We start from the raw sequence: 24,299 nt of genomic DNA on the forward strand, positions 1-24,299 counted from the left end.
TTTTTTAATGAAACAGACTAGAAAATAATCGGTTCCATATTTAGTAAGAGTAAATATTTTCTAAAACTTCTGTTTCAGTTATTTGCGTGAATGCAGTGCGTGGTAGCGTAAAATCAAACTCCTAGAGTGGGTTCAAGAAAACACTGCTTTAAAGCAGCCTCCCACATATGGAGCAGGACACAGGAACACTGGAGGGGATGCTCATTCCAGCAGCAGAGAAAAAAAAAAAACACAGAACAAGTTAAGTACCCATCAGCAGATGAATTGTATATTCATCCACAGTGAAAGTGAAGGAACAGGAGCTACAAGCTTTAATACAGATGAATCTAGAAGACAGCAAGATGGAAAAGTTGTAGAAGATACTCTAAGGAAATAGAGCATGGCCCAGACCTCAGACCAATTTTAGAATGTGATTCTGGGTAGGGGAAGCATTGGACTGGGGAGGGGTCAGAGAGTCTTTTAACTGTGACATATTTTTCCTTTTAAAACATCGGAAACTGGGGTGCCTGGGTGGCTCAGTTGGTTAGGTGTCCCACTTCGGCTCAGGTCACAATCTCACAGTTTATGAGTTCAAGCCCTGTGTCAGGCTCTGCTGACAGCTCAGGCCTGGAACCTGCTTCGGATTCTGTGTCTCCCTCTCTCTTCCTGCTCTTTTTCTCTCTCTCTCTCTCTCAAATAAACAAACTTTAAAAAAAAGTTTAAAGAAAAAAAAATCTGAAACTAAATCTAGAAAATGTAAGCGTGTTAAATCTGGCTCACGGCGTTACAGTTTCTTGAAGGGTACTAATGCCCATTCTCTTCCCAGAGGAGAGCCTTGTACTTGACTGCCCTTAACAGCTTTCTAGGCTGTGCCTCATGGGAATCGCAGAGACTCCAGGCTGTGCCACCCTGCTCCCAGCATCGCTGTTTGTCAGTAGTCACCCAGGTACTGGGGCCTTTTCCTTTGGATAAGGAGGTGCTCTGAAGGAGGTCTTGGTCCCTGCCTCCTATGAGCTGCAGTCACAAGAACGGTGTAGACTCCGTGGTGAAGGTTGGGGCAGGAGGTGTGGGGACCACAGAGTGGGTGGGGACAGCCTACAGAAGCACAGTAGGATTCTGTAAACTGGACCCAGGATTGGTACTAGAAGCAGGTGCATCTTTACACACCCCTCCATTGACCTGTTCGTTGGGGTCACCTCAGCCAGAACAGTTAGGAAGAGTATGTAATGAGTGCAAGAGAGCGGAGTATTTATTTGGACTTCCTGCACAGACCATGCAGAAAAGCATGGCAGGTGCTGCTGGGGATGTTTGCATTCTGTGTGCCTGAAGGCAGTTGGACTTCTTCCTGGCAGCATTCTGGATATTAAGTTTTCAGTCTTTCAGAGAATTAGGATCAGTTAGACGAGGGTCAGACCTCTAAGAGTGCAGGGCTTCGGGTAGACCTGGCGTGGGTCCCGGCTCTGCCCCTTACCAACTTGAACAGTTGGCTTAACTCCGTGAAGAGAACACCTACCGCAGCAGGTTACGTGGAGGGTATGAGGCACACTTAGCCCGCTGCCTGCCGTTTCATCGTACAGCAAGCTTACGTGGCAGGAGCATGTGTCACCCCGTTTTATAGATGAGGAAAGTGAGGCAAAGAGAGGTTCAGAATTTGCCTTACAAAACTAATCTATGGTGTCATAAGTCAGGAGAGTGATTCTCTTTAAGGAAGAGTAGGGAGATGGTAATTGGGAGGGTTATCAAGGTACTGGAATATTTTGCTTTTTAACCTAGATGATGGTATAGCTATACTTACCTTGTGCTAACTCATTAAACTATATACTTGGAATTTGTTATCAATTTTGTTATCACTTTAAAAGCTTATTTTAAAAATGTTTTCCTTGAGATCACACATCTAATAGTGTGATGTGGGATTGAAACCCTCTTGTAAAAACACCACACTGCTTCTCTGACGGCAGTTAGTAGTTCTAATGCTACTACTGGGAAGTCGGGAAAGATGTGCTCATTATCAGAATGACCACTTTTGAGCCAGGTACCCCAGTGGAGTGTCTCTTTTTTGCTACCACAAAACCCAGAATGGGGCCAAGATATAGATCCTTCTGACCAATCATTCCTGGAGATTTCCCAGAACTAGTGGTCACTGGCCTGGCAGCATAGAGAGGAGATCTTCGTCCCTCCAGGGCAGCGACCCTTTATAGTCACTGTTCCCATCAACAGGAGAACGGCCCGGCATGCTCTGCAGTTTCCGGATCCCTGGGGCCTGGTCCTGTGCATGGTCCCTGAACATCCAGGCAAATAACTGCTTCAGTACAGGTGAGCCATGACTGACTCCGCAGGTTCCCAGCGTAAAGAATTTCAGACTTCAAACTCCCTGTCCAGGCTGTGAGTGATCCTTGTCTCTCTGTCCCATCCCTATTTCTGTCAGGCTTGTCTCGGCGAGTCCTAGTGACCAACGTGGTGACAGGACACCGGCAGTCATTTGGGACCAGCAGCGATGTCTTGGCCCAGCAGTTTGCTCTCATGGTTGGTTGGATTGGGAAGGGGGCAGTATAAAGTTTCCCAAGATTGGAAATTTTGCTGGACTGAAAACGGATTCCTGTGTGGTATCTGGTTGTCCCTCTCTTTCAGGGGAAAAAAGGACATCAGAGAGGATTAATGGTTTACTTGGTGATTGTATGTGCACTGGAGGAAAGTTGGCTGATTCAGAAAGGCCTGGCTAAACTGGCTTTTGGTTTTGGTTTTGTTTGGGTTTTGGGTTTTTTTTTTTTAAGTGCAAAAAGGTGATTTTATTAAAGCACAGGGACAGGACCAACGGCAGGAAGCTGCCTAAACTGGCTTTAAACAACTTCCTATTTAAATGAATTGTTAGTACTTCGTAAGTACTGGGATTAGCCATCAGGACAAGTAATTTTTTTGACATACAAATAAATTTTAACAAAATTCTAGTCATTCCTACTTTTCAGAGACTTCCCCCATTAAAAAATGCCATCTTTGTTTAAAAGCCTGGAGGAGTGTGCAGACTGCCAAGCTGCCGTCTTCTGGAAGCACAGAAGTGTTTCTGCATGTTTCATGTTTCTGCAGCCTTCTGCCCTCTGTTTGGGACTCCATGGCTTCCCTGGATGTCTCATCTCTCCTACTCCATACTCCCACCCTCGCTTCTCACAAAGGACCTTCCTTGGTGGAGATAAGGCGCCATCACATGGGCTTCACAGAATGAGGCCTAAGGGTCCAGTGCAGCCAGTGGGGAGGACACTGGAAGACACATGGGGTCCAGTTCTCTTACCCTTTCCTAAGGGTACACTGAGGCTCAAATCTTCCGGCTACACTGAGGCTCAAATCCCCACCAAGCCATCAACCCACACCTCTGATCCAGGGGCTGGGAGAGGGGTGCGAGACAGGCCTTCTGTTCTGGAAGGCACACCCCTCCCAGCCTTAGAGGAGGAGGTACCAACCAGTGCCTTTTTCCATAGGCTCCTTTGCTGTTTAATGGCTGTCGTTCTGGGGAGATCTTTGCCATTGATCTGCGTTGTCGAAATCAGGGCAAGGGCTGGAAGGCCACCCGCCTGTTCCACGACTCAGCAGTGACCTCTGTGCAGATCCTCCAAGAAGAGCAAAACCTGATGGCATCTGACATGGCGGGAACGGTAGGGTAGCACTGACTCTTTCAGGTCACTGCAGCCACTGGCCCAGAGTTCTGCCAGATGAAGAGCTCTTCAGAAGAGACCCTCATGCAAGACAGTAGCAAGGGAAAGGCAGTTGTGGGCTGTGCAGAGGTGGGAGCCCAGCCCGATCTAGACAGACACAAAACTGGTTTTGATGCTTTTGAAACTTAAGATTTTCCTAACCTGGAGAGGTGTTTGGACACCACCTTGTCCTCCCTGGCTTCCGCGCCTACGTTCGCTAGTGTGCCTGCCAGACTCTTTCTGATGGCCCCTTGTGCTTTCCACAGATCAAGCTGTGGGACCTGAGAACCACTAAGTGTATAAGGCAATACGAAGGTCATGTGAACGAGTACGCCTACCTGCCCCTGCACGTGCATGAGGAAGAAGGCATCGTGGTAGCAGGTACCTAGGGAGGGGGAGATATTCTGTCCTGTCAAATAAAACGGCAGAGGGGGAAATTACTCCAAATCTGAACTGAATACTTGGGACTGTGGACTCCTGAGGTCAGGGGGACCAGATGGGACGTAGAGTAGGACATGAGTAAGCAGCAGTTAAACATCCACCAGTTGGACAGCCCTTTGTCCCCATGTTAGTGGGACAACATCACCTCAGTAACAGGCAGGTTAGGTGCAATAAAATATAGCAGCTTGGGAGACCTGGGTGTCCACCTGGTCAGCATTCAGTGGGACCCTTAGCCCATCGTGTTGAAAAGCTTGGGCTCCCTGTTCTTTGAGCTCACTTTCTAGCAGAGGATGCTGAGAAAAGAAATTAAGGTCATTGTAACAGCACTGGTTCCTGGTCCCCTTAACACAGTCCATGGGGATCCATGATCTGCAGAACAGGAGCTGAAATGTCTAGCCGCTGCTTTGAAAGGAGCTACAGGTTGATCACAGGTTTTGAGTTTCTGGGCTACAAAATGTTCTGATAGCATGAAAGCTCAGTGGTTTGACAAATTAAATAGTAGGCCCTTGACAGAAGGAATACGTTCTTGGTCTTGACAAGTCCTCACATTTGCAAATATGCCTACAGAATGTACTTGTTCCCCACGCCCAAGAAGTGTCACTTGGTTAGGACTTTCTCAGGCTGATTTACTACTCTCACCGCCAGCAGCAGTTAGATTCCTGCTTAGGCCTAGTTTCCATAAGTTTTCATCTAAGAAGAACTTCTGTGTTCTGGACAATATAAAAGAGAGAAGCCCCGTTGAGAGGCAGACCTGGGTATGTGGGCTAGCTGCAGTAATCGGTGAACTGCGCGGCCTGAATCCATCCACAGCCGAGGGAGTGCACGGTCTCGGCTGACCACAGGCACAGATGTGAAATCCGGGAAACCCTAAGGTCTGCCCTCCTTTCCTCGGAAGCTCTCCAGTAGTGTAGACCGCGTCTGGCCTGCCGCAGCCAGTGGTTGTTAGGTGCCACATCCCTCACAGCTCTGGGCCCTAAAGACTTACGTGGTCTGACACACTGAGCCATCGAACCAGAAAAAGCACAGGGCACCTGGGTGGCTCAGTCAGTTGAGCCTCCGACTCTTGGTTTTGGCTCACGTCACGAGCTCACAGTTTTAAGAGCTTGAGCCCCACATCCACGCTGCCGGCAAGGAGCCCGCTTGTGATTCTCTGCCCCTCTCTCTCCACCCCTCCCCTACTCACGCCCTCTCAAAATAAACTTTAAAAAAAGATTTTTTTTTTTTTTTAATGTTTAAAAAAATTTCTTTAAACTAGAAAAAGCTCTGGGGAGCATCATCACCTGATTTGTCCCCGGGATGCATTAAAGTGAAGAGGTCTTCCTGGTCACTATTTCACAAACAGGAAATCTGTTGCAGTCACCCTCTTGAACAGCCCTTGACCAGAGAAGCAGAGCGCCCACCTGTTAGCCGACATGCCTGGGGCACCATCCAAGGCGTCGCCAGCCAACGCCTCTGGTCGCTTGGAATACCTGCAACTGGTGGTGCTTCTAGAGCACAGGAAGACCTGGAACTTTGATTTTCGAGAAGTACATGTTATCGGCAGAAATAGTTTCCATTTGCATTTGTGCTTTGGCTCCCGTGGAGTCCTTTTTAGCCTTAGGAATTGCGAGAAGCCATGTCCACATGTATACACATTCTCCTGTGCATCCTCTCACTAACCTGCTGTGTATCTTCCCTCTTTCTTAGTGGGCCAGGACTGCTACACAAGAATCTGGAGCTTCCATGATGCCTGCCTGCTGAGAACCATACCTTCCCCACACCCCACCTCCAAGTCTGACATCCCCAGTGTGGCCTTCTCGTCTCGGCTCGGGGGCTTCCGAGGAGCCCCAGGGTTGCTCATGGCCGTCCAGCAGGACCTTTACTGTTTCTCCTACAGCTAATTCCACGGGGTGCAACCCAGAGGGATGTGGACTTGACTTATGGGAGTGAGGAGCAGCCATGCCTCTGCCACAATTCCTGTTTCCAGTGAGGGCATTTTAAATGGGTGCTCTGTGTACACAGATCCCATCCATCCGGCTGCTGGGAAGAGGTGCTATGTTTTAAGTGGAGACACTTCAGTAAAGTTATTCCAGTTAAGTTGCGAGCTCAGAGAGCTCAGAAGTCCTTTTCATAAAAGGTACTTGTTTCCTGTTGAATTCCTTAGAATAGCCTGTGCCCCACTCCCCTCTCCTCCGCCCCGGCCCTTTTCAAACAAAAACTCTGCTAAGGGCTGAAGATTGGCAGTAACTGAAGTTTTCTTTCACCAAAAGCCCTTTCAAGAAGGGTAATGAGATTGGGTGAGACTGTTAGTGTAGTCAGTGCCTGGGTCCCAGAAAGGTGTGCGCCTGGACTGGAGAAAGCTGGGGAGAAGGGGAAGCAGGGAGTCCTTTCTCTGAGTCTCTCGAGAAAGATTGAAGGCTGGATTGCGGGGGGTGGTCATTAAAAAGCCTTCTCAGACTCATTCAACATCAGTGGCAGATCTTGGATCCCCCTTTTATTACCATTCGTAGGCATTGGGAGGAAAAATGGACCTTTCTAGATGCTAGAGGTTTTAAACAGGCCCTAGCATGCCTTTGTTGAGGCACCTCCCAGCATGTTAGGTACAACAGTTCCTATTCCCATTATGGTGATTTGAATGGCAGCTTCATGGGCCTCATGTCAAAGAAAATTGGTTTTCATTTTTTGTAATCTAGGAGAGGCAGTTGGTGAGCTGTTTATACAAAGTTTTCAAGAGCCTGTCTTTCTACCGAACAATAAACCAGAAAGAACGATGCGTAGTGTGTTGCTCTGTCAACGTTTAGAAGATCATGACGCTTGGCCGCTACGGCAACGAGCCAGCGCAGTAACGTCTACTCAGATCTTAGATGAGGAGTGGAGACCAGCTTCGATGGCTTTGCAAGAGAGCTTTCATTTTTTGTGCCTGCTTGAGGTGCGTGCCTCAAGAAGCTGGCCCCTATGGGCTACAACAGCAGGCTCCCCAGCTCCCCTCCTGCTAGGCTGTGGGGGGCTTGGCTGTGTCCCTCCACCCCAGGCCGCAGCCCCTGTTAGAACATAGCTCTGCACGTTCCAGCAGCTTCTACTTGTCTCTTCAGATCTACTAACTGCACCTCACTGTTGCTAGCCCAGGAACTTCAATTAAACTCTTCAGTTACTCCCTTGAGTGTTAGTTACATCTTGTTTCCTGCCAGTACAATTTAATGTACAGAAAACCAAATCTGCCCCCCAAAAAAGATGAGCATATCAGGTTGGTCATCTGACAGATTGAGCTGTTTACATGCTATATTTAAAAAAAAATGTTTAGTGCCTCATATTTTATAAAACTTTCCCCCATCTTGATCCTTAATAACACACAAAAGAGTTACAGCAGTAGTAATAAAAATCATTAGCATCATTTTACAGGTGAAGAGGCCTGCGCGCACAGACCTGTTCAGCGGGAACTGGAACTTGGAACTAGAAGACTTGAGACCGTGTTCAGTGCTGCCCACGCACCTGTAGTCACCGACAGTACTTGCGTATCACGGCTAGTGCTGCCGAGAAATCAGGAAGTGGCGTGGCGCACGTGGGGGCGTGCAGTGCTAATCATTCACGTTTGATCGCCTGGTAAATTTTTCTGGCGCTCACCAATGATAAGCTTACTAATTACCAGCATTCTGAGGCGTTTAGTTATTTAGACTTTGTCCCTGTATCTCTTCAACCCTGGCATATTGACCTGTACTTAGGTCCCAGGAAATTACATACACAGTTGAAGAGTTCAGGTGGCCACCATCACTGTGGGGTCTCTTGGAGTAACTTTGGTGGTGTGCCCCTGCCCAAGAGCACAACTAAGCATAAATGCTGAGCCATGAACCTAACATGCACTCATACTTTTGTCCCCTCAAGTTCAAAGTTAAACCGGTTCGTTCATTGCAGGATCTGCAGTTTAAAATCCCTGGTCCTGCTCATCTCATGCAGTTTTCCTCACAGTTCTACATTGTTTCTGTGGAGCTGAGAGCCCATGGGTGGCTCTTCAACCCAACTTTGATCTCTCCCCAAACAGTGGAGACCATAGGACCCCTCAGGAGAATACCAGGTGAGTTCTGACACGTATGGCCCCATCCCTTCTAAACTATTTAACACCTGTTTCATAGCCAAAGTTTCTTGTTGGTCAATCATTTTAGCTTTCCCTTAGGCTTTTTAAAAGGAAGGGGGTGGTTCTTTAAAACCTCTGATTTCAACTCAGCAAATTGGTTCTTAATCTCTGGTTAGCAGTCACTGCTAATATATTTGGTCTAGGTTATACGAAAAGAGGTCAGACTTAGCTGAGAAGTATTTTGGTCTCTTTGCTTGTGACATAGTATCCCAGAGAGGAGTACATTGCATAGTCTCAGTGAAGCATTTTTCACTTGCAGGTGTCTTGGGGCATTTTGCCCTGTTCCCAGGTGACAACCAAAAGTAAAGAATGAACAGGTGGTGGGGGCGGCAGCACTGAGCTATGACGAATTCCTACCTACGTGGCCTGGCGTTTGCTTGCTTATAGCCTAGCAAACAGAGATGAGCGAACAGTGACCACGAGGGGTGCCTGGGTGGCTCAGTTGGTTGAGTGTCCTCTTGATTTTGGCTCAGGTCATGATCCCAGGGTGGTAGGACAGCCCCAGGGCGGACTCTGTGCTCTGCAGAGCCTGCTTAAGATGCTCTCTCTCTCAAATACAGATATATTTTTTAATGCCGTGAGGTAAGTACCTGCTTTACATCCCATCTCACTGTGCAGACACCTTTGAATTCAGCTGGCCCAACGTGTTCTGGAGAGCACAGACAGCCTGCTTGGTGTCCCCCTAGGAGGGTCCCCAGAAGTGGTCTTTGAGACCAAGTTTGCCACAGTTAGTGGTCAGCCCTTGATCTGTCCTGGTCTGAATCTTCCACAATAAGCCATCTCTGAAGAAAATGGCAGGCTGAATTTCGCCTCCCCCTCCTGTGGTGTATGGTGCCGTGTCTGCCTCTCCAGGCTGCCCACCGCATGGCCCCTGCTGCGGGAGTGACCTTCCTAGGTCCCTGCATTCAGAGGCTTCTTGTGCCTCACAATAAAATGGCCTCTGGAGACTAAATCATGTGTGCCTTACCCCTTTGGCCCATCTCTGCCTCCCGCCTAGCCTCAGGACACAAATGTTTCACGATCCACGTTCCCCTGGGCCTCCAAGCTAGCCGTACTGCCCCTTTCCATCTGTGAAAGTCCCAGTTAAGTCTCAAAAACCTCCAGAAAGCTTAGATTTCCCAGCACTTGCCACAACCAGGCGCTCATTATACGGAATAAGCAGTTTTTGCCAACATCACTGCCTTTTAATTCTTATAACCCTGTGAAGTAGGTGATGGTCACTCCAATATACTGAAGAAAAATAGAAGTGACTTGTTCCAAGTCTTCTAATAAATGACAGAGCCAGCAGGGTCTTGGCTCAAGTCTGAGAATCTACTAGGCCCCTTGTGCTTAAAGGAATGGGATTTTTACTTTTCCCCTGGAAATTTAAGGTCTTGGGTCCAGTTTGACCTGATTTCCCCTTTTAATATTGACTCATTTTTTTTTTTTAACTCTTAGCGTTTATTTATTATTGAGAGACAGAGCATAAGCATGGGAGGGGCAGAGAGAGAAGACAGAATCCAAAGGAGGCTCCAGGTTTTGAGCTGTCAGCACAGAGCCCGTTGCGGGGCTCGAACTCACAACCCACGAGATCATGACCTGAGCTGAAGTCGGATGCTTAACCGACTGAGCCACCCAGGCACCCCTAATATTTACTTCATTTGAGAGAGAATCTCACGCAGCGTGGAGCCCAACACAGGGCTTGATCCCACGAACCATGAGACTATGACCTGAGCCAAAACCAAGAGTCAGATGCTTAACCAAATGAGCCACCCAGGCGACTGACCTAATTTTCCCTTCTGTCCACTTTCCTCAAGACCAGCCGTCTCTGTCCCCTACAAGTGACCTCCGGACTGGTTGGCCTGCCTTTGCTCGCCTCTCCTGGCTTGTTCCTCCCACCCACCTGCTTGCACTCTTGGCTTCATTTAAATAGAAGCAGCTACAGCAAGAGCAAAAAGGACTTGCTCTACAGAAGCCCAATCAGAGCAAAGGCACCCAGATACAAATGCTGCCAATAGCCCAGGGCAGCCAGAACTGAGGTGACATGGTGTCTGGGAAATGGAAGGGAGTGGTCTAGGGATGGAGCCAGAACCTGGAGGGCGATTCAGGCTAGAGTTAAGGATTTGATATGATCAGGATAAAGTGGCAGCTGAAATCATGGCAGTGGGTGAAGTCACTCAGTATTAACATTATAGATGGACACAGCCCAGCAAAGTCCACCAGACCCAGAAAGACATGCTGTCGTCTACAAATGGCCGTTTCAAAGATGGTGCTGGTCATGAGCATCTCCCTAAATTACACCTTCCCTAACCCTATATACCCCCATACCATCTGCACATCAGTTTTCATAACTTTCCCAGATACAAAAAAAAAAAAAAAAGTTGCACCAGGTGTAATTTAACGGAAGGTAAAACTCAAATTCTAAAACTAAGTCCATTGGTGATAAAAGCCATGATAAATACCATCATGGGTTCAATTCTCTACCCCACCCATTGATGGTAGTTGTGAAATTGAAAATGCAAATATTAAGAAAAACTTAATTTTTCAACAACTGGGAAGCTTGGCTCCATTGGTACAGGCTAGATCAACTTGCTTAACCTCTAAACCAGTTTCTCTGATTTTTAGTGACAAGGAAGCATTACTCTCCTTTATCATGAGAACCTCTGAGGGCCAATGGAAATGATTAAATGTAAAGTTAAGCTCTGATTAAAAAAAAAAAAGGTACGTGCTACTATTTTAATTTTAAGGTCACTGTCTTATCTGGAAATGCAAAAGAATTCGCAGCTCAAGAAGGAGGAAGGAAACTGAAGAGACACTCTCTCTACATTGCAATGCCAGCAGGATGGGGTGCAGACTCAGTACGGCAGTTATGAGGCCTGCCTGTGCTCAAACCCCAGCTTCAAGTCTCCTTAGCCAGGCGGCCCTGGGCTTCCGAATGTCTCTGAGCCAGTAGCTTCAGCTGTAAAACACAAGCACTACCCCCTGCCTTCCAGTATGGTTGTGAGAATATCGACCATATACAGATCCTAGCATAGTCCCTGGCAGATAACTGGCACCTGTATATTGGAAGTCAAAGGAGCAGAGAGAAACCCAAGGAATGTGTAAGGGTCCCACCGCGTCCCATTGCCTCGGAGACCGCTTGGTTCTCAGCCACAGCTGAAGCCTTTCATCACAGCTCTCGGAGACAGCTTCCCCAGCCATCTCCTCCACCTCGGAGCAAGTCCTTCAAGCCAAAAATTTGTTTTTTCTAAGTAACCGCTATGCCTGACTTGGGGCTCAAACTCACAACTTGAGATCAAGGGTCGCATGTTCTTCCAATTGAGCCAGCCGGGCACCCCAAACCAGGAATGTATTAAGTCTTTATGCAGCCACCCCCTAAAAGAGGGGAACTAATTTGTGCTATCAGATGCCAAGACAGTGGGCTCTCGCGGTGGCAGATATGTTCTGTTTCTTCATCTGGGTGCTGGTAAGACCAGAGTGTCATGCCCACAAGAAGGAGGAAGACAGTTGCGGATGGACATGGGAGTGGAACAGAGAAGACCGGGCAGGGGAACGAAGAGGGAAGTGACAGATAAAAAGGTAGAAGACAGTTTTTCCCCAGAGTTTCCCTAGGTTGATAGCAACACATAGTCTCCTGTGAGAGGACTCCCCGGGACTGCAGCCCCACAGCTACGAGTGAACCCTGAGAACCCAAGTCCTTAAGCCGCTGCCACTGCCTGACACGGGTTGCCTACTTGGGGCCAGCTGGCCCCACCCACTGTGGAAAGCTCTGACGAACAGCCCAAGTACAAGGCAATGGCAGGGCCAGTGAGCCCGTGTGGAGCCCTCACCACCAGAAAGTTCTAGGAGCGTCAGTTATCCTCTCTAAAGGAATAGCCACTAAGTTCCCAGTTAGCAAACAGCTGGAAGAAGCCATCTGTCTAAAAACTGGGGGAAAAACAGCCCATCATCATGACATGAAAACCCCTATCATGGTTCGTGGTATTTGGCTATGCCTTTAAGTTCTTGTTAAAGTAACAGGCTGAGGTATTAAAGGCCAAACACTACCACTCTAGAAACATGCCTCTCACTGGCTTCTGCTCTGAAAGCCACCAGCTACTCTCCTATCGACTAGAAAGAGGCAAGATTTACTGATGAAGTTAAAGCAAAGAGCACAGTCCATATTCAGCAGGAAGATTCCTTTATAATGGCGAATTTGATAATACACAGTACTAGAGTAGGCCCTGAGTCACTGGGCCACAGGAGGCAGGAAGGGAGCAGGTCTGAGGACCAACACATTCCAGGGCTCACGTCACACTGCACTCATGCCAGGAATGACCGCTACGTACCTCCCTGAAGTTCGGCCCACCCACCAGTTCAGTCAAGAATTACGCCACATTTAATTCTTCGGTTTTGGCCACTGAAGAAAATCCACCATGACGACAGGATTTCGGCACAACAGTCTCTTTCCAGTCATGAGAGATATGAATGTCCCGGCTCTTGATAAGAAACAAGTTTGACTTCTCTTGCAAGAACCAAAGAGAATTTTTTTCTTTATTATCCGTCGAGATATTTATATATATTTAAAACAGTCCATTCGGTGCACTGTTTCCCTGGAAGATTTCTCAAGGTCACCCCTCCAGTAGCTAGAGGGGTCATGTATCAGGGAACAAAGAATTAAGACACTTCAAAATAAGCAATAAAAATCCTAGTGCAACACTCAGAAGCAGATGGTGGGCTTGCAGGTGGAGGGGAAGGAAGCAGGTGCTGTTCAGGGGCAGGGTGCGGCCTCTGGAAAAAGCCAAGTGGACACAGGAGCATCAATAAGCAGGAAACACTGCTGGGGAAGGCCTGTTTCCTTCTGTGCTCTCCCCCGTTCTCAGGGCTGAGGACCCTACCCCTCACCTTCCACCCACTCTGGTGACCTGCACGCTAAGTTGGGTAGTCTCTGACTGAAACAGGCCTAGGCCAGGAATGGGGATCCAATTCCAGAGGACCCAGGTGGGTTCCTTTCAGGCTATTCCAAGCAAGAGGTACCTGGGAAAAGGCAAGGAAAGGAGACGCTTCAAAGGCTCACAGAGAAGAAGCAAAAGGTGACTAGTAACACAGTGGCTCTGAACCTGGCTCTGTTGGGGGGGGGGGGGGGGGGGACCTGGGGCCACTGCCACCTTATCCCTGTGCTGGGGACAGACTGTGCTATGTCTTCACAGCCAGCAGCAGCCTGAATACGCCCCACATCCCTTTCATATGGATATACGCACACAGTTGTAGATTTCTTAACTGACATAAATGCAACGGATTCAGGTTCATTCCACTTTAAGCTGCTCGGTCCCCCGCCCTGAGGGGTTCACACGTTCGGCCCTGGCCAGGCTCCTCCCTCCCCCCACAGCAGGATAGTGACCCGGGATGAGTAGAGGACACACACCATAACAGGTGCCCGGTGGGGAGGGCCTACCTCAATGAGACTTCTGTTTCTAACCCTGAGAACCTAAGGAATTGTGAAGGACTCGGAGAGGGAGCTGGGGTTAAAGGTCACCGGGCTTTTTATTGCAGTTAAAGCAGACTCGGACAGGATGGTCCCAGCCTCGAGAGGGGACAGCCCGGCGGTCATGGGAACACTCATCACAGAAGCCCTGTCCGCAGGCCCGGCAGTGGTGCTTGGAAAGCTTGATGCTGAACTCCTTCCGGCAGCTGTGGCAGTGCAGGATCTCGTGGTCAGGCACCCAGTACGCCGGCCTGGCCGCATCCTTCACCAGACCTGTGGCAGGAGCAAACGACGATGAGCGGGATACACGGACCCAGCACGCCGAGTCCCACTGGGCTAGAAGCATCCTCGGGCACCTCTGGCTCGCAGTCCTGCTGCGCACACAGCCCCCTACAGAGGCCTTCACCCCGTACCGTGCGGCTCTGAATCTCCAGAGCTGGCACCTAGGCACTGGGCTCCCGGGTGACCCTGAGGCGCAGCTCCAGTAAGAACCACTGGAATAACAATAAAGCAGCCCAGACTCTGGGAGTCAGGACATCCCTTCGTTCCAACCCCAGCTCCACTGAGCACGTGTTCGTTAGCAGCTGCAGGATTAAGAGACGGTTCCCTAACCCCTCAGGGCCCTGGCTTCCTCATCTTCAACAAGCCACATTCAAGAGCAGCTGTGGGGATTACGAGAAAGAACATGTCTAACGTTGGGACCCGCCAGCCAGAGAGCGCTCAGCAGGTGAGCCCCGTGGGGAGCAGACGGCAGGCTCTCTGTGCCAAGCGCAGCCCTGCTTCTCCCAGGTACCCCTGAGAGCAGATGCAACCTGAGCTTCAAGCCTGGGCAAACCTATTCCTATACCCTCGAGTCAAAAGTTCATCTACTCACCTTCGAGCCCCAGTGGTGGTAAATCAGATCCAAGCAATTTTCACCACCACCCAACCCAGGAGCCTCTGGTTGCTCCCTTGCAATGGGCAGAGACAGCCGAGGCCCAGCCAACCCTGCCTAAGCCTTGCACACACCGGTGCCTTTCCCTTCCCCTTCCTCTCACCATCCTAGTTACAAGTACCCCTGCCATCAGGAGGTAAATAAAGATCTATCCTAAATGAAGAACTGACTAGTGAGGTAGATTAAAGACCGCCACAAATTCTGACACTCCTGCCCCTCCCTCAGACCCAGGCAGGCTCTGTGACTACAGGAAACTAGAGTAGGAGTACCAGCTTCCAGGCCCAGACCTGAAGACATCGCTGACTTCCACTTCCTACCTCTCGGAACAGGAGTCCTAAGCACCCCGTGTAAAAAGTCTTAACTCCCACTGCAGAAACCACGAAGAGAGGCCTGGAGAATAGATGGAGATGGGTTCTACCAAGCCCACCTTCCAGGCATCCCTGACAAAGTACCCAGCATGTGAGTGAGGTTGGCTTGACCCCTCAAGACGGGTCAGGCTGCCATACTAGAGCATCAGATGGAAACTCTAGGCAATGCCACCTGACCAGAATAATAACCATTCCTGACTCAAAGTTGTGAGACATGATGAAATGGTGGTTGTTTTCAGCCTTTACATGTCCAGGTAGTTTGTTAGACGGCAATAGATGGTATACAGAGATGGCCTCCGGGAATAAACACAAAGGCATGCAGAAGCAAGAAAATGTACATTCTCAGTCAACTCCTTGCTGTCCAACTCAATCTAGGTCAGCAAGCTCTGACAAAATGACAGCCCAGGGCACCGTGAAACCCCTCATCCCACGTACACTACACCCACCTAGTGGTATGTCAATGGCTGTCACTACAGCTCCCAAAGTGCTCTGCACGGCCTCGCCCACCTTCCGAGCAATCAACGTCCCGCCTTCATCGTCAGCCTGTGCTTCGGTAACATCTGTGGACAATGAGAAAGGAAAAGCCATCACCTCTTAGGTCATTTCCCAAATGGAAAACTGGGGCAAACACTGTGCTACCCTATAAAGACTATAGGGGTCTGGGCTGTGGGTCAGGACACACCCTGACACCAAGTGACCTCTGTTAGTCCTTTACTTCACTCTGGAGCTGTTTTAGAACTAGAAAGGGGCTAGGAACAGGACCAAGAGCCTTCTCCAGGAAGAAGATCCAGTCTAAGCCATGTCTGATAAACGCAGGACAGGGCTAAGCCCCCCAACCCAGGACTAGCACCCCCTAGGACTCTATTAACAAAGAGCTTAGAGGATGCCAGCCAGGACCAGGGGAGCAGCTACCCTTAGAAGAGCGACTGGGTTAGGAACAGGGTTACGGGGCGCCTCGGTGGCTCAGTCGGTTAAGTGTCAGACTTTAGCTCAGGTCATGATCTCTTAGTTCGTGAGTTTGAGCCCTGCATCAGGCTCTCTGCTGTCAGCACGGAGCCCGCTTCAGATCCTCTGCCTCCCTCTCTGCCCCTCCCCAACTTGCTCTCTCTCTCTCTCTCTCTCAAAAATAAACATTTTGAAAAAAAAGAACAGGATTAGGCATGTGGGGGTCTACTTCCCAGTACCCTGTGCCAAAGAGAGGGTCCCCTCCACCCTTGCATCCCCTGGGCCCCACGTTACCTAACTGGACATTCCTGGCTTCATAGCAGTTGTCACACACCCGCACAGGCGCAGGGCCCCAGCCCCGCTCGGGCACTGGCCGGGTCTTGGATGAACAGCTGTCACAGAAGCCCTCCCCACAGGCCCGGCAGTGATGCTTGGTGTCGTTATCTTTAAAGGATGTAGCACATTTGTTGCAGCTCTGTTCCAAGCCCAAAACAGAGAGGCAGGTATTATTCGTTTCTGCTCAGCTGAGAAAAGTCAGCGAGACCCAGGGGAGGACCACAGGACACTTGGAACGGCAGGAACCCAACAGTTGTAACGGAGAGAACCTAAGGCCTCCGGTCACATGGAATGCACCCACTGAAGCACAGCTGTGACTATCATTTTCTTCCAAGAAATACCTGGAAAGGCACCTTATATCTATTTGGCTGAGTCACAGCATTCTCAGAAAAACTATGCTAATTCTAGCCAGGAGACCAATGAGAATTCATCTTTTTCCTACAGCTTCCCAAAAGAGCCTTTGGGAAGTTGGTGGAGAGTGAGCTTCCCGTCACAAAGTGTTTGGACCAAAGCTGGGGGGACTCCCTTGATGTGGTTACTGTAGAGATTTATGAACCAGGCCAAATGACCTCTGAATTTCCCCTTTCCCTCCAGATTCTGTTATCTAGGACTTCAGACATCTATCTAACCAATAATAACTAGCCCCTGCAGGCCAAGAAACTAAAACCCACTGGAAAGAAAATCACAGAGTAACACAAAGGGAAATCAATGGGCAAAGAGAACACTGGCTGCCTCAATGCACCCCGCCTTTTCTAATACCCTGGGAGCTAATCTGAAAGAGAAACTCCACACCTCCCTCACAAAATAAGCTTAGAATGGGGCAAAACGGCACCAGCATGGGCCACACCAGGGATGCGGGTGCATCCTGCCACACCATACCAGGATCTGGGAGTTGGGCCTCCAGTATGCAGGGGCGATCTGGTCTGTCAGCCAGGAAGTCACAGCCTTGGTGGGCCCAAGGCTAAGCTCAGACACTGACTGAGCCATAAAGTTCATCCCATCCAAGAGGCGCTGGGCAGCATTGTTGTTGTCCTTCAGAAATCCATCGGTCTGAAATGAAAATGCAGGCTCCCATCATTCTCCGAAAAGAGCAAAAGGAAGGAAGGCGAGGGGTCTCAGGTGAGTAGCACACTCATCACAGTCAACTCAGAACCACAAACTCCCGGGCAGAGAGGAGTAGACCAGGAGTCCCTCTGGCTTCTAGGCAATACCACAGCCAACCAGTCATTACTGACTTATTCCTTTCAAGGCGACAAGATCTGGTGCACAGCTGTTCAATTCAGGCCTTACCTGCCAAACAACATGTACAATCCAGGAGATACTCGAGTAAGGATGGTACCTCCTCCAGGAAGCCCCCCACCCCAGGCTGGGTTTAGCCCTTCCTCTCGGTTTCTTCTGAGAATCCTATTTTCACATGTAAAGACAGTATCTGTTTACATATTTGACTATTAGACCAAACCCTCTGAAAATAACCTATCTTCTTCATTTTTGTATTTTTAAGTGTCTAGTTCAATTCTGGGCATACAGTACTCAACCAACCTAAGTTCAAATAATGAAGGAGTGAATGAACGAACAGAAGGGGAGGGGCCTGTATCCTCTAATCCTAAGGACCATGAGGAATGTGGCCTAAAAGTGAACTATGATATTACTACTTTCTTGGAATAGAACTATTTACCATAGAGACAACAGCTTTCACAAGAACAAACACAGATCCAAAAACAAAAGACATGAGTCATAAAAAGTACAGTGAGAAAATTATACTAGTTCAAGGCCACACTAAGTCCTGGGGACAGGATGGCCTGGCCCATCATGCCAAGAGGGTGGGTTCCCGAAGTGAGACCATCCCACAGGGACAAATTTTAGTGGGGCTGGAAACTGGAGAGAGGAGGAACTAAACACTAAGGACATCTTCAGTTTTATGAGCTGTAGGGCCTGGAAAAGCTCAAGATGGCTGCAGGGAGCCTGTCAGGCTGACCAGTAGCCTTAGGAGTCACCCAGCAAGTAAGATAAGTTCCTTAGAGAAAAATCTTTTTTTTTTTTCCTACGAATAGAAAATGTGTTTTGAATTACTGGCAATTCCAAGTGTGAGTTGTAGTTTGATGCAGAATGAAATCACCACATCGCTACCTCAAAATTGAATTCAAAAGTCAAATTAAAAAATAGGGTCTACAGTAATCCCACTTCTTAGAATATACTGCAAGAAAATTTCCCAGAACAAAGGCTTTCTTACATAAAGAATGTCATAGCATTTTGATAATAAAAACATTACGTAAACAGCATAAATATTCAAAAAAGGGGGGATGGGAAGGGGCACCTGGGTGGCTCACTTGGTTAAGTATCCAACCCGACTTCAGCTCAGGTCATGATCTCACGGTTCATGAGACTGACTGCCCCCCATCGGGCTCCACGCTATCAGCTTGGGATTCTCTCTCTCTCCTTCTCCCCCTCCCACTCTCCCTCTCCCTCTCCACCCCTCCCCCACTCACACATGTACTATCAAAATACAAATTTTTTTAATTTAAACATAAAAAAAGAGGATGGGAATCAAAATAAAGCATAAGACAATGTTACACAGTTGACTACAAAGGAAAATCATGAGAAGTGGAAGCAATGTGGAAATAAAATGATGGTATGAGGGGCATCTGGCTGGTTCAGCCAGTGGAACATTGACTCTTGCTCTCAAGGTTGTGAGCTCAAGCCCCACACTGGGTGTGGAGGCTGCTTAAAAAATAAATAAATAAAAATAAATGGTGGGATGGGAAAAAAGCAGGTAAATGGCACGTAAATTACATTTGCATCTATACAAACATGCCTATGGAAAGGAGAATGTGAAAAAGTATTTCATTTGCTAAGGCAGTACAACAATAGGCCAACATTTAGTTTATTTAAAGTTCTCCTTCTAACATGGAGGGTATTAGGCTAAGTGAAATAAGTCAGGCAGAGAAAGATGCCATAAGTTTCTCAGGATCCATGTGTGAGTGAAAACATAACAGAAGACCAGTTGGGAGGGAAAGCGGGGTGGGGGGGCAGTCACAGAGAGGGAAGGAGGCAAACCATCAGAGACTCTTCAATACTGAGAACAAACTGAGGGTTGGTGGGGGGTGGGGGAGAGGGGAAAGTGGGTGATGGGCATTGAGGAGGGCACCTATCGGGATGAGCACTGGGTGTGGGACCACTGGGAAACCAATGTGACAAGAAATTATACATAAAAATGATAAAATAAAAAATGAAGTTGTGCTTCTAATGTACATCCAAGAAGAAATGAAAATAACGGCCTCGAACAAGAAAGGCTCTCCAGATCCTGCCTTCCTAAACCACCAATATATTAAAATTCATGGCTAACCTGAATTCCAAACAAGCTCTTTTCCACACACATGAATAACTGAACGATACAAGAAGAAAAACAGAACCGCTCTTACCCCCGGCCACACGTGCACAATCTCTGTCCGTACCACCGTATCCACAGGATCTTGGTTCCCAAACCAGTACTGCCGGCTACGGTAGACCACGCCGCAGTTAGGACACTCGATCACATACCTACGAGGAAAGCAAACAGACCCTGTTACCCGGGCAGGTACCTGGCAGACGAATACACCAACAACCCTCAGCTACATCGTCGTCATTTAAACTCACCCAGACCAGGCATATTTTGCGAGACCCATCCAGGGGGAGTCAGTGGAAGCGGATGTCTTGGGCACTACGCTGACCTCCTTGCCTCTCTCATAGCAGGCCTGAAACATGGAGCACTCTGCCAGCTTCTTCTCTGGACACCAGACCCCCTGGCCTCTTTATGTCCCTGTCCAGCCCCCTCCCAACAAACCATACCAGCTGAGGGTTTACAGACTCGGGAGTTCAGCACATCAGAGGAGGGATCATTGCTCTAAAAAAAGCCAGTGCCCTGAACAATCATGAACTGAATGTGGCCCGGTCCCGGGCCCCAAAACTGAGCTGTAATTTATACCCATCACGGTCCATTCAACTGGGTTCCCGCAGGGCACTCCTGCTCTGGGGAAGAATGAACAGTCAATGGACATGGCCCTGGCATAGAAGCCAACAGAATAACAGGAAAATCTGCTGGGAAGTCAATAAATAAATAAACCAAGGGGCCCCAGCATCAAAGGCCTCTTGAGTTCTTTTGGTTAGAGCTAGGGAAGAAGTTCCCGAGATACTCGGTTTGAGTATCAAATTCTTTGGGATACAGTAAAGGGTGGCCCCAAGCCAGTCCTCAAAAGCCGAGCAGAATCCGCAAGGCAGCTGCGGGAGCAGGGAGAAGCTCAGAGCACTCACCTTGCAGGTATAAACCCGGTTGTCGTACTGGTGGGAGTATCTGCAGCGGCTCTTGGCTTCGTGAGGGACTCCTTCTTTCCCATGGTTCATGCTGTTCTTACATCCAGCCCTGAGTGAAGCCCAAAAGCTGACGGTGAGGCGGCTAAAGAAGCCCCCGCCACTTCCACAGAGTCTGAGCCAGAGCCAGACACAGGGCCAAAACCAGACCTTGGTTACGAACTGGGCCCTGAATAGTGAGCACAGAGGGCACGGCGCATGTCTCAGAAATCCACATGCCTCTCTTGTACTTGAACCAACAGCGCTCAAAGGCACTACTGGCCTTGTGTGAGGAGAAAGGAGAAAAGGAGGAATCTCCTCCAGGAAAAGCCACCTGGTCCCACAGCAGAAAGGAGGAGCCTGAAGACACCACCTTGACAGGAGATAAAGACTGAATGGCTCTCGGCAAACCCCCAAATCCAAAAAGCAGGAAACGGGAAGTTTAGCCAGAACAGGCTGCCAAGATGTAAAACAAAAACCAACCTCCAAAATTTGGCAATACATTAAGAGGAGGCTTAAGCTGAACAAGAAAACCTTCCGAATCAACAGTGAGCTCTGCCATCCTGACAAGGCAAAAACAGAGATCGGGACTTTAGAGTTTCACTGTGATAGAAAGGAAAGTTCTGGAAACCCTGGTGAGGCTGTTAGAATGGAAAAGTGATGATCCAAAAGAACCTAAGTCCCTCATGCTGGGCTATGGGGTAAACAAAAAGGAAGGTAAGTCATGCTGGCAACTACCATCCCTCTTTCCTCACCAAAATAATCTTCATTCTCTGAGCCCAGACTGTGTAATCTAAGAACCAAATCCTTTTTACATATTCAGAGCCAAGGTGGTGGCCTTTCTGAGCCCAGCAGGTAGCCTACAGGGTTCCATGCAAAAACAAACAAAACCTTTCACAAAAGGCTCAGATCTCCTCCCCTAAATGGATAAATCTGGAGGAGGAGGACCAGAGGTCCTGATGTGAGCAAAGACAATTCAATGGTGAAGAAGGTGGTGGGGTGGGGAAGTGTCTATGGGACCAGGAGACTGCAAAGCACTTAAATCCGCCGCCGAGCTCCATGGGACAAGTCACCTGACTGTGATTTAATAGCCATCAACAGCTCAAATTAATCCAGTGATCTTCAAAGGGTGGCCCCAATCAGCAACATCAGCATTACCTGGGGACTTATCAGAAATGCAAACTCTCAGGCCCTACATCAGACCAACTGAATCAGAAACTGGGGAGGCAGGGCCCAACAATCTGTTTTAACGTGTTTTTCTTGTGCACACTAAAATGGGAGAATCACTGCCTAAAGCTCCCGTAACAAAGTGTGGTCAACAGACCAGCAGCACAGGCATCACCCGGGAGCGTGTTAGAAATACACAATCTTAAAAGCAGACCTTGTGGTTCAGAATCTGCATTTTAACAAAATCCCGAGGTGATAAATACACAGATTATAGAATTTGAGAAGCACTGCCCTAACTTCTCGTTCTCAACTCAACATATTAGAATCATCTGAGGACCCTTTTTAAATGCACCAGTGTGAAGGCCCCACCCCAGATCTGTTAAGTGCGAGTCCCTGGAAGGGAGGCCCAGGCCTTGATGATTTTGTAAGATCCCTGGATAATTCTAATGTGCTCGGGAGTTTGCCCTCACGGTGAACGGAATTAACCAGGACTAATACCTACCACAGAGCTTTGTACACACCAGGCTACCAAATATCAATGAGTTTAATGACTACAGCGAAAAAGCCTTGGTAGGAGAAACACAGAAAAACAAAGCAACTGAAGTTTTCTGTAGTAAAAACTTCCCAAACCAGAAGGCAATGGCCCATCTAAACCAGGTGGGAATCTTCAGAGGATTCTTCATAATCATGTGTCTTACAACCTCAGAGTGTGGTCCCCCTGGGTACCAGGACCACCTGGGTACTTATTGGCAGTGTCCTTCTCAGAGCCCCGCCCATCCTTAATTCAGAGTCTGTGATTTACCCAGACCCTAGGTGATCCGCATGCACACTGAAGTCTGAATTCTGAGCCTCTTTTCCCAAGATGGCCAGCCTCACTTACCCACAGCTGAGGCACAAGGAAGAGCAGGTGAAGTATTCATCTGGAAAAAAGGAGCTGTGCGCCATCTGGTCATCGGGGATCTCACCGCTGAAGCGGTCACTCAATGCCTGCCGAGGAGGGAAGGCGACACGTGAAGGCACTTGGCGGAGCCCCCCGTGCTTTGGCCCTTCCACTACGTGCCTTTCTAAGTCCCCCCTCGCTGCTGGCTTATTTCTCACAGGCTCCACGGCCAGGAGAGGCAACCCAATGACTTCTGCTCCTCACCCTCGACCTTCTTGGCCCGACATGCCCCAGTCCTCACCACAGGAAACCTGAGGAAGAACCAGCTCATTTCCCAAGAGGTCAGAAGGGAGCCAACAAAGTTACTGCGCTCTCCTGATTACCTTGGAGGTTAGGAACACCTCACACACTCAGTCTTTCATTCAAAACCACCACAGACATTGACTAATGCCCACTGCATCTTTTGAAGCAGGAACCAAGGAACTGAGACCTGAGAAGAGGGCTTGTCTTTAAGTCAGAGAGAGGCAGAGCTGAGCGGTGAGCTGGGAGTTCCCTGGGCGTCTACCCCAGTTCTAACCACAGGCGCTCTTTTTCCGCTAGGCCGCAGAACTATCTCAGTGTCAAAAGGAAGGCATCAGCCAAAAAACAAGGAAGAATACGGTGCCTGGCAGCCTTTTGTCAACTACAGTAACCTAAAAGACCGCAAATGGCCAAAATAAATGCCAAGAAAGATAAAGTATTTGCAAAAGCAAACTGAAAAATTTTATGTTGAAAGGTAGCTTTCATTGCTGGTCCTCTGTTTTCAGGCACTACTTTATACTGAAAGTATTTTTCAGGTTAACTTCTTCCTGCCAGGCCCTTACTCATATGCAATGGGAAAAAATTATATAAATTAAATAGAAATGGGATTTTCTATTTTTATCTTAATGGAATTTATTTATTTTTGAGAGACAGAGACAGAGCACAAGCGGGGAGCGGCAGAGAGAGAGAGGGAGACACAGAATCCGAAGCAGACTCCCAGCTCCGAGCTGTCAGCACAGAGCCCAACACAGGGCTCGAACCCAAGAACCGTGAGATCATGACCTGAGCCAAAGTCGGACCCTTAACTGACTAAGCCACCCAGGCGCCCAAACTTTAAAAATCATTATATGCATGCAGTTCCGGGCTTCTAAGTTTCAATCTCCTGTGCTGAGGCAGCCATGCACTATTCCAGGGGAAGAGAAGGAAAAGTGGCTAAAACAGAAAGACAAGTTATTTCCCTTAGTAAAAAGACAAAAGAAAATTTAAGATGCGATTTGGGAAAAGAGCACATTGATTTTAAACTAAGGCTCTCGTGAGCCGCCGGAGTGGCTCAGTCAGTTGAGCATCCAACTTTGGCTCAGGTCACAATCTCACAGTTCGTGAGTTCGAGCCCCACATTGGGTTCTGTGCTGACAGTCTGGAAACGGGAACCTGCTTCAGATTCTGTGTCTCCCTCTCTCTCTCTCTGCCCCTCCCCCGTTTGTGTTCTGTCTCTGTCTCTCAAAAATAAATCAATGTAAAAAATAAAAATTTAAACTAAGGCTCTCAAGCTCTGAAGGGAATTTCACTTAAATGAGAACTTACTTGTTCAAGTTCCTTTTCCTTTTCTCAGTGAGGTCTTAGTATCCTGAATTCCAAAATCAAGTGTTTACAGAGGCACATGACATCAGT

General features: G+C 48.5%; 2 protein-coding genes across 8 annotated transcripts in view; one reads left to right on the top strand and one right to left on the bottom strand.

Annotated features, from left to right (window-relative positions):
- DCAF4 (DDB1 and CUL4 associated factor 4) overlaps positions 1-6,855 on the top strand; it is a 31,646-nt gene extending 24,791 nt beyond the window's left edge. For 4 of the 5 annotated variants that reach the window (XM_027066085.2, XM_027066083.2, XM_027066082.2 and 1 more), the window contains 6 exons: positions 846-925; positions 2,197-2,292; positions 2,405-2,502; positions 3,450-3,623; positions 3,929-4,043; positions 5,790-6,855. In XM_027066085.2, coding sequence (XP_026921886.1) covers positions 846-925; positions 2,197-2,292; positions 2,405-2,502; positions 3,450-3,623; positions 3,929-4,043; positions 5,790-5,983 — 757 coding nt within the window. In that variant the 3' untranslated portion in view covers positions 5,984-6,855. The remainder of the gene's footprint in view (positions 1-845; positions 926-2,196; positions 2,293-2,404; positions 2,503-3,449; positions 3,624-3,928; positions 4,044-5,789) is intronic. The other variant, XM_053224660.1, reaches the window with a different exon arrangement.
- A 5,498-nt stretch (positions 6,856-12,353) lies between these two features.
- The window catches only part of ZFYVE1 (zinc finger FYVE-type containing 1), a 52,304-nt gene continuing 40,358 nt past the window's right edge, over positions 12,354-24,299 (bottom strand). For all 3 annotated transcript variants that reach the window (XM_015071688.3, XM_015071689.3, XM_053224669.1), the window contains 8 exons: positions 22,608-22,714; positions 20,525-20,633; positions 19,871-19,968; positions 19,657-19,774; positions 17,117-17,287; positions 16,196-16,376; positions 15,403-15,516; positions 12,354-13,927 (listed from right to left, as the gene is read on the bottom strand). In XM_015071688.3, coding sequence (XP_014927174.1) covers positions 13,695-13,927; positions 15,403-15,516; positions 16,196-16,376; positions 17,117-17,287; positions 19,657-19,774; positions 19,871-19,968; positions 20,525-20,633; positions 22,608-22,714 — 1,131 coding nt within the window. In that variant the 3' untranslated portion in view covers positions 12,354-13,694. The remainder of the gene's footprint in view (positions 13,928-15,402; positions 15,517-16,195; positions 16,377-17,116; positions 17,288-19,656; positions 19,775-19,870; positions 19,969-20,524; positions 20,634-22,607; positions 22,715-24,299) is intronic.

The sequence above is a fragment of the Acinonyx jubatus genome, chromosome B3, assembly GCF_027475565.1.
Source record: "Acinonyx jubatus isolate Ajub_Pintada_27869175 chromosome B3, VMU_Ajub_asm_v1.0, whole genome shotgun sequence".
Taxonomy (NCBI): Eukaryota; Metazoa; Chordata; class Mammalia; order Carnivora; family Felidae; genus Acinonyx; species Acinonyx jubatus.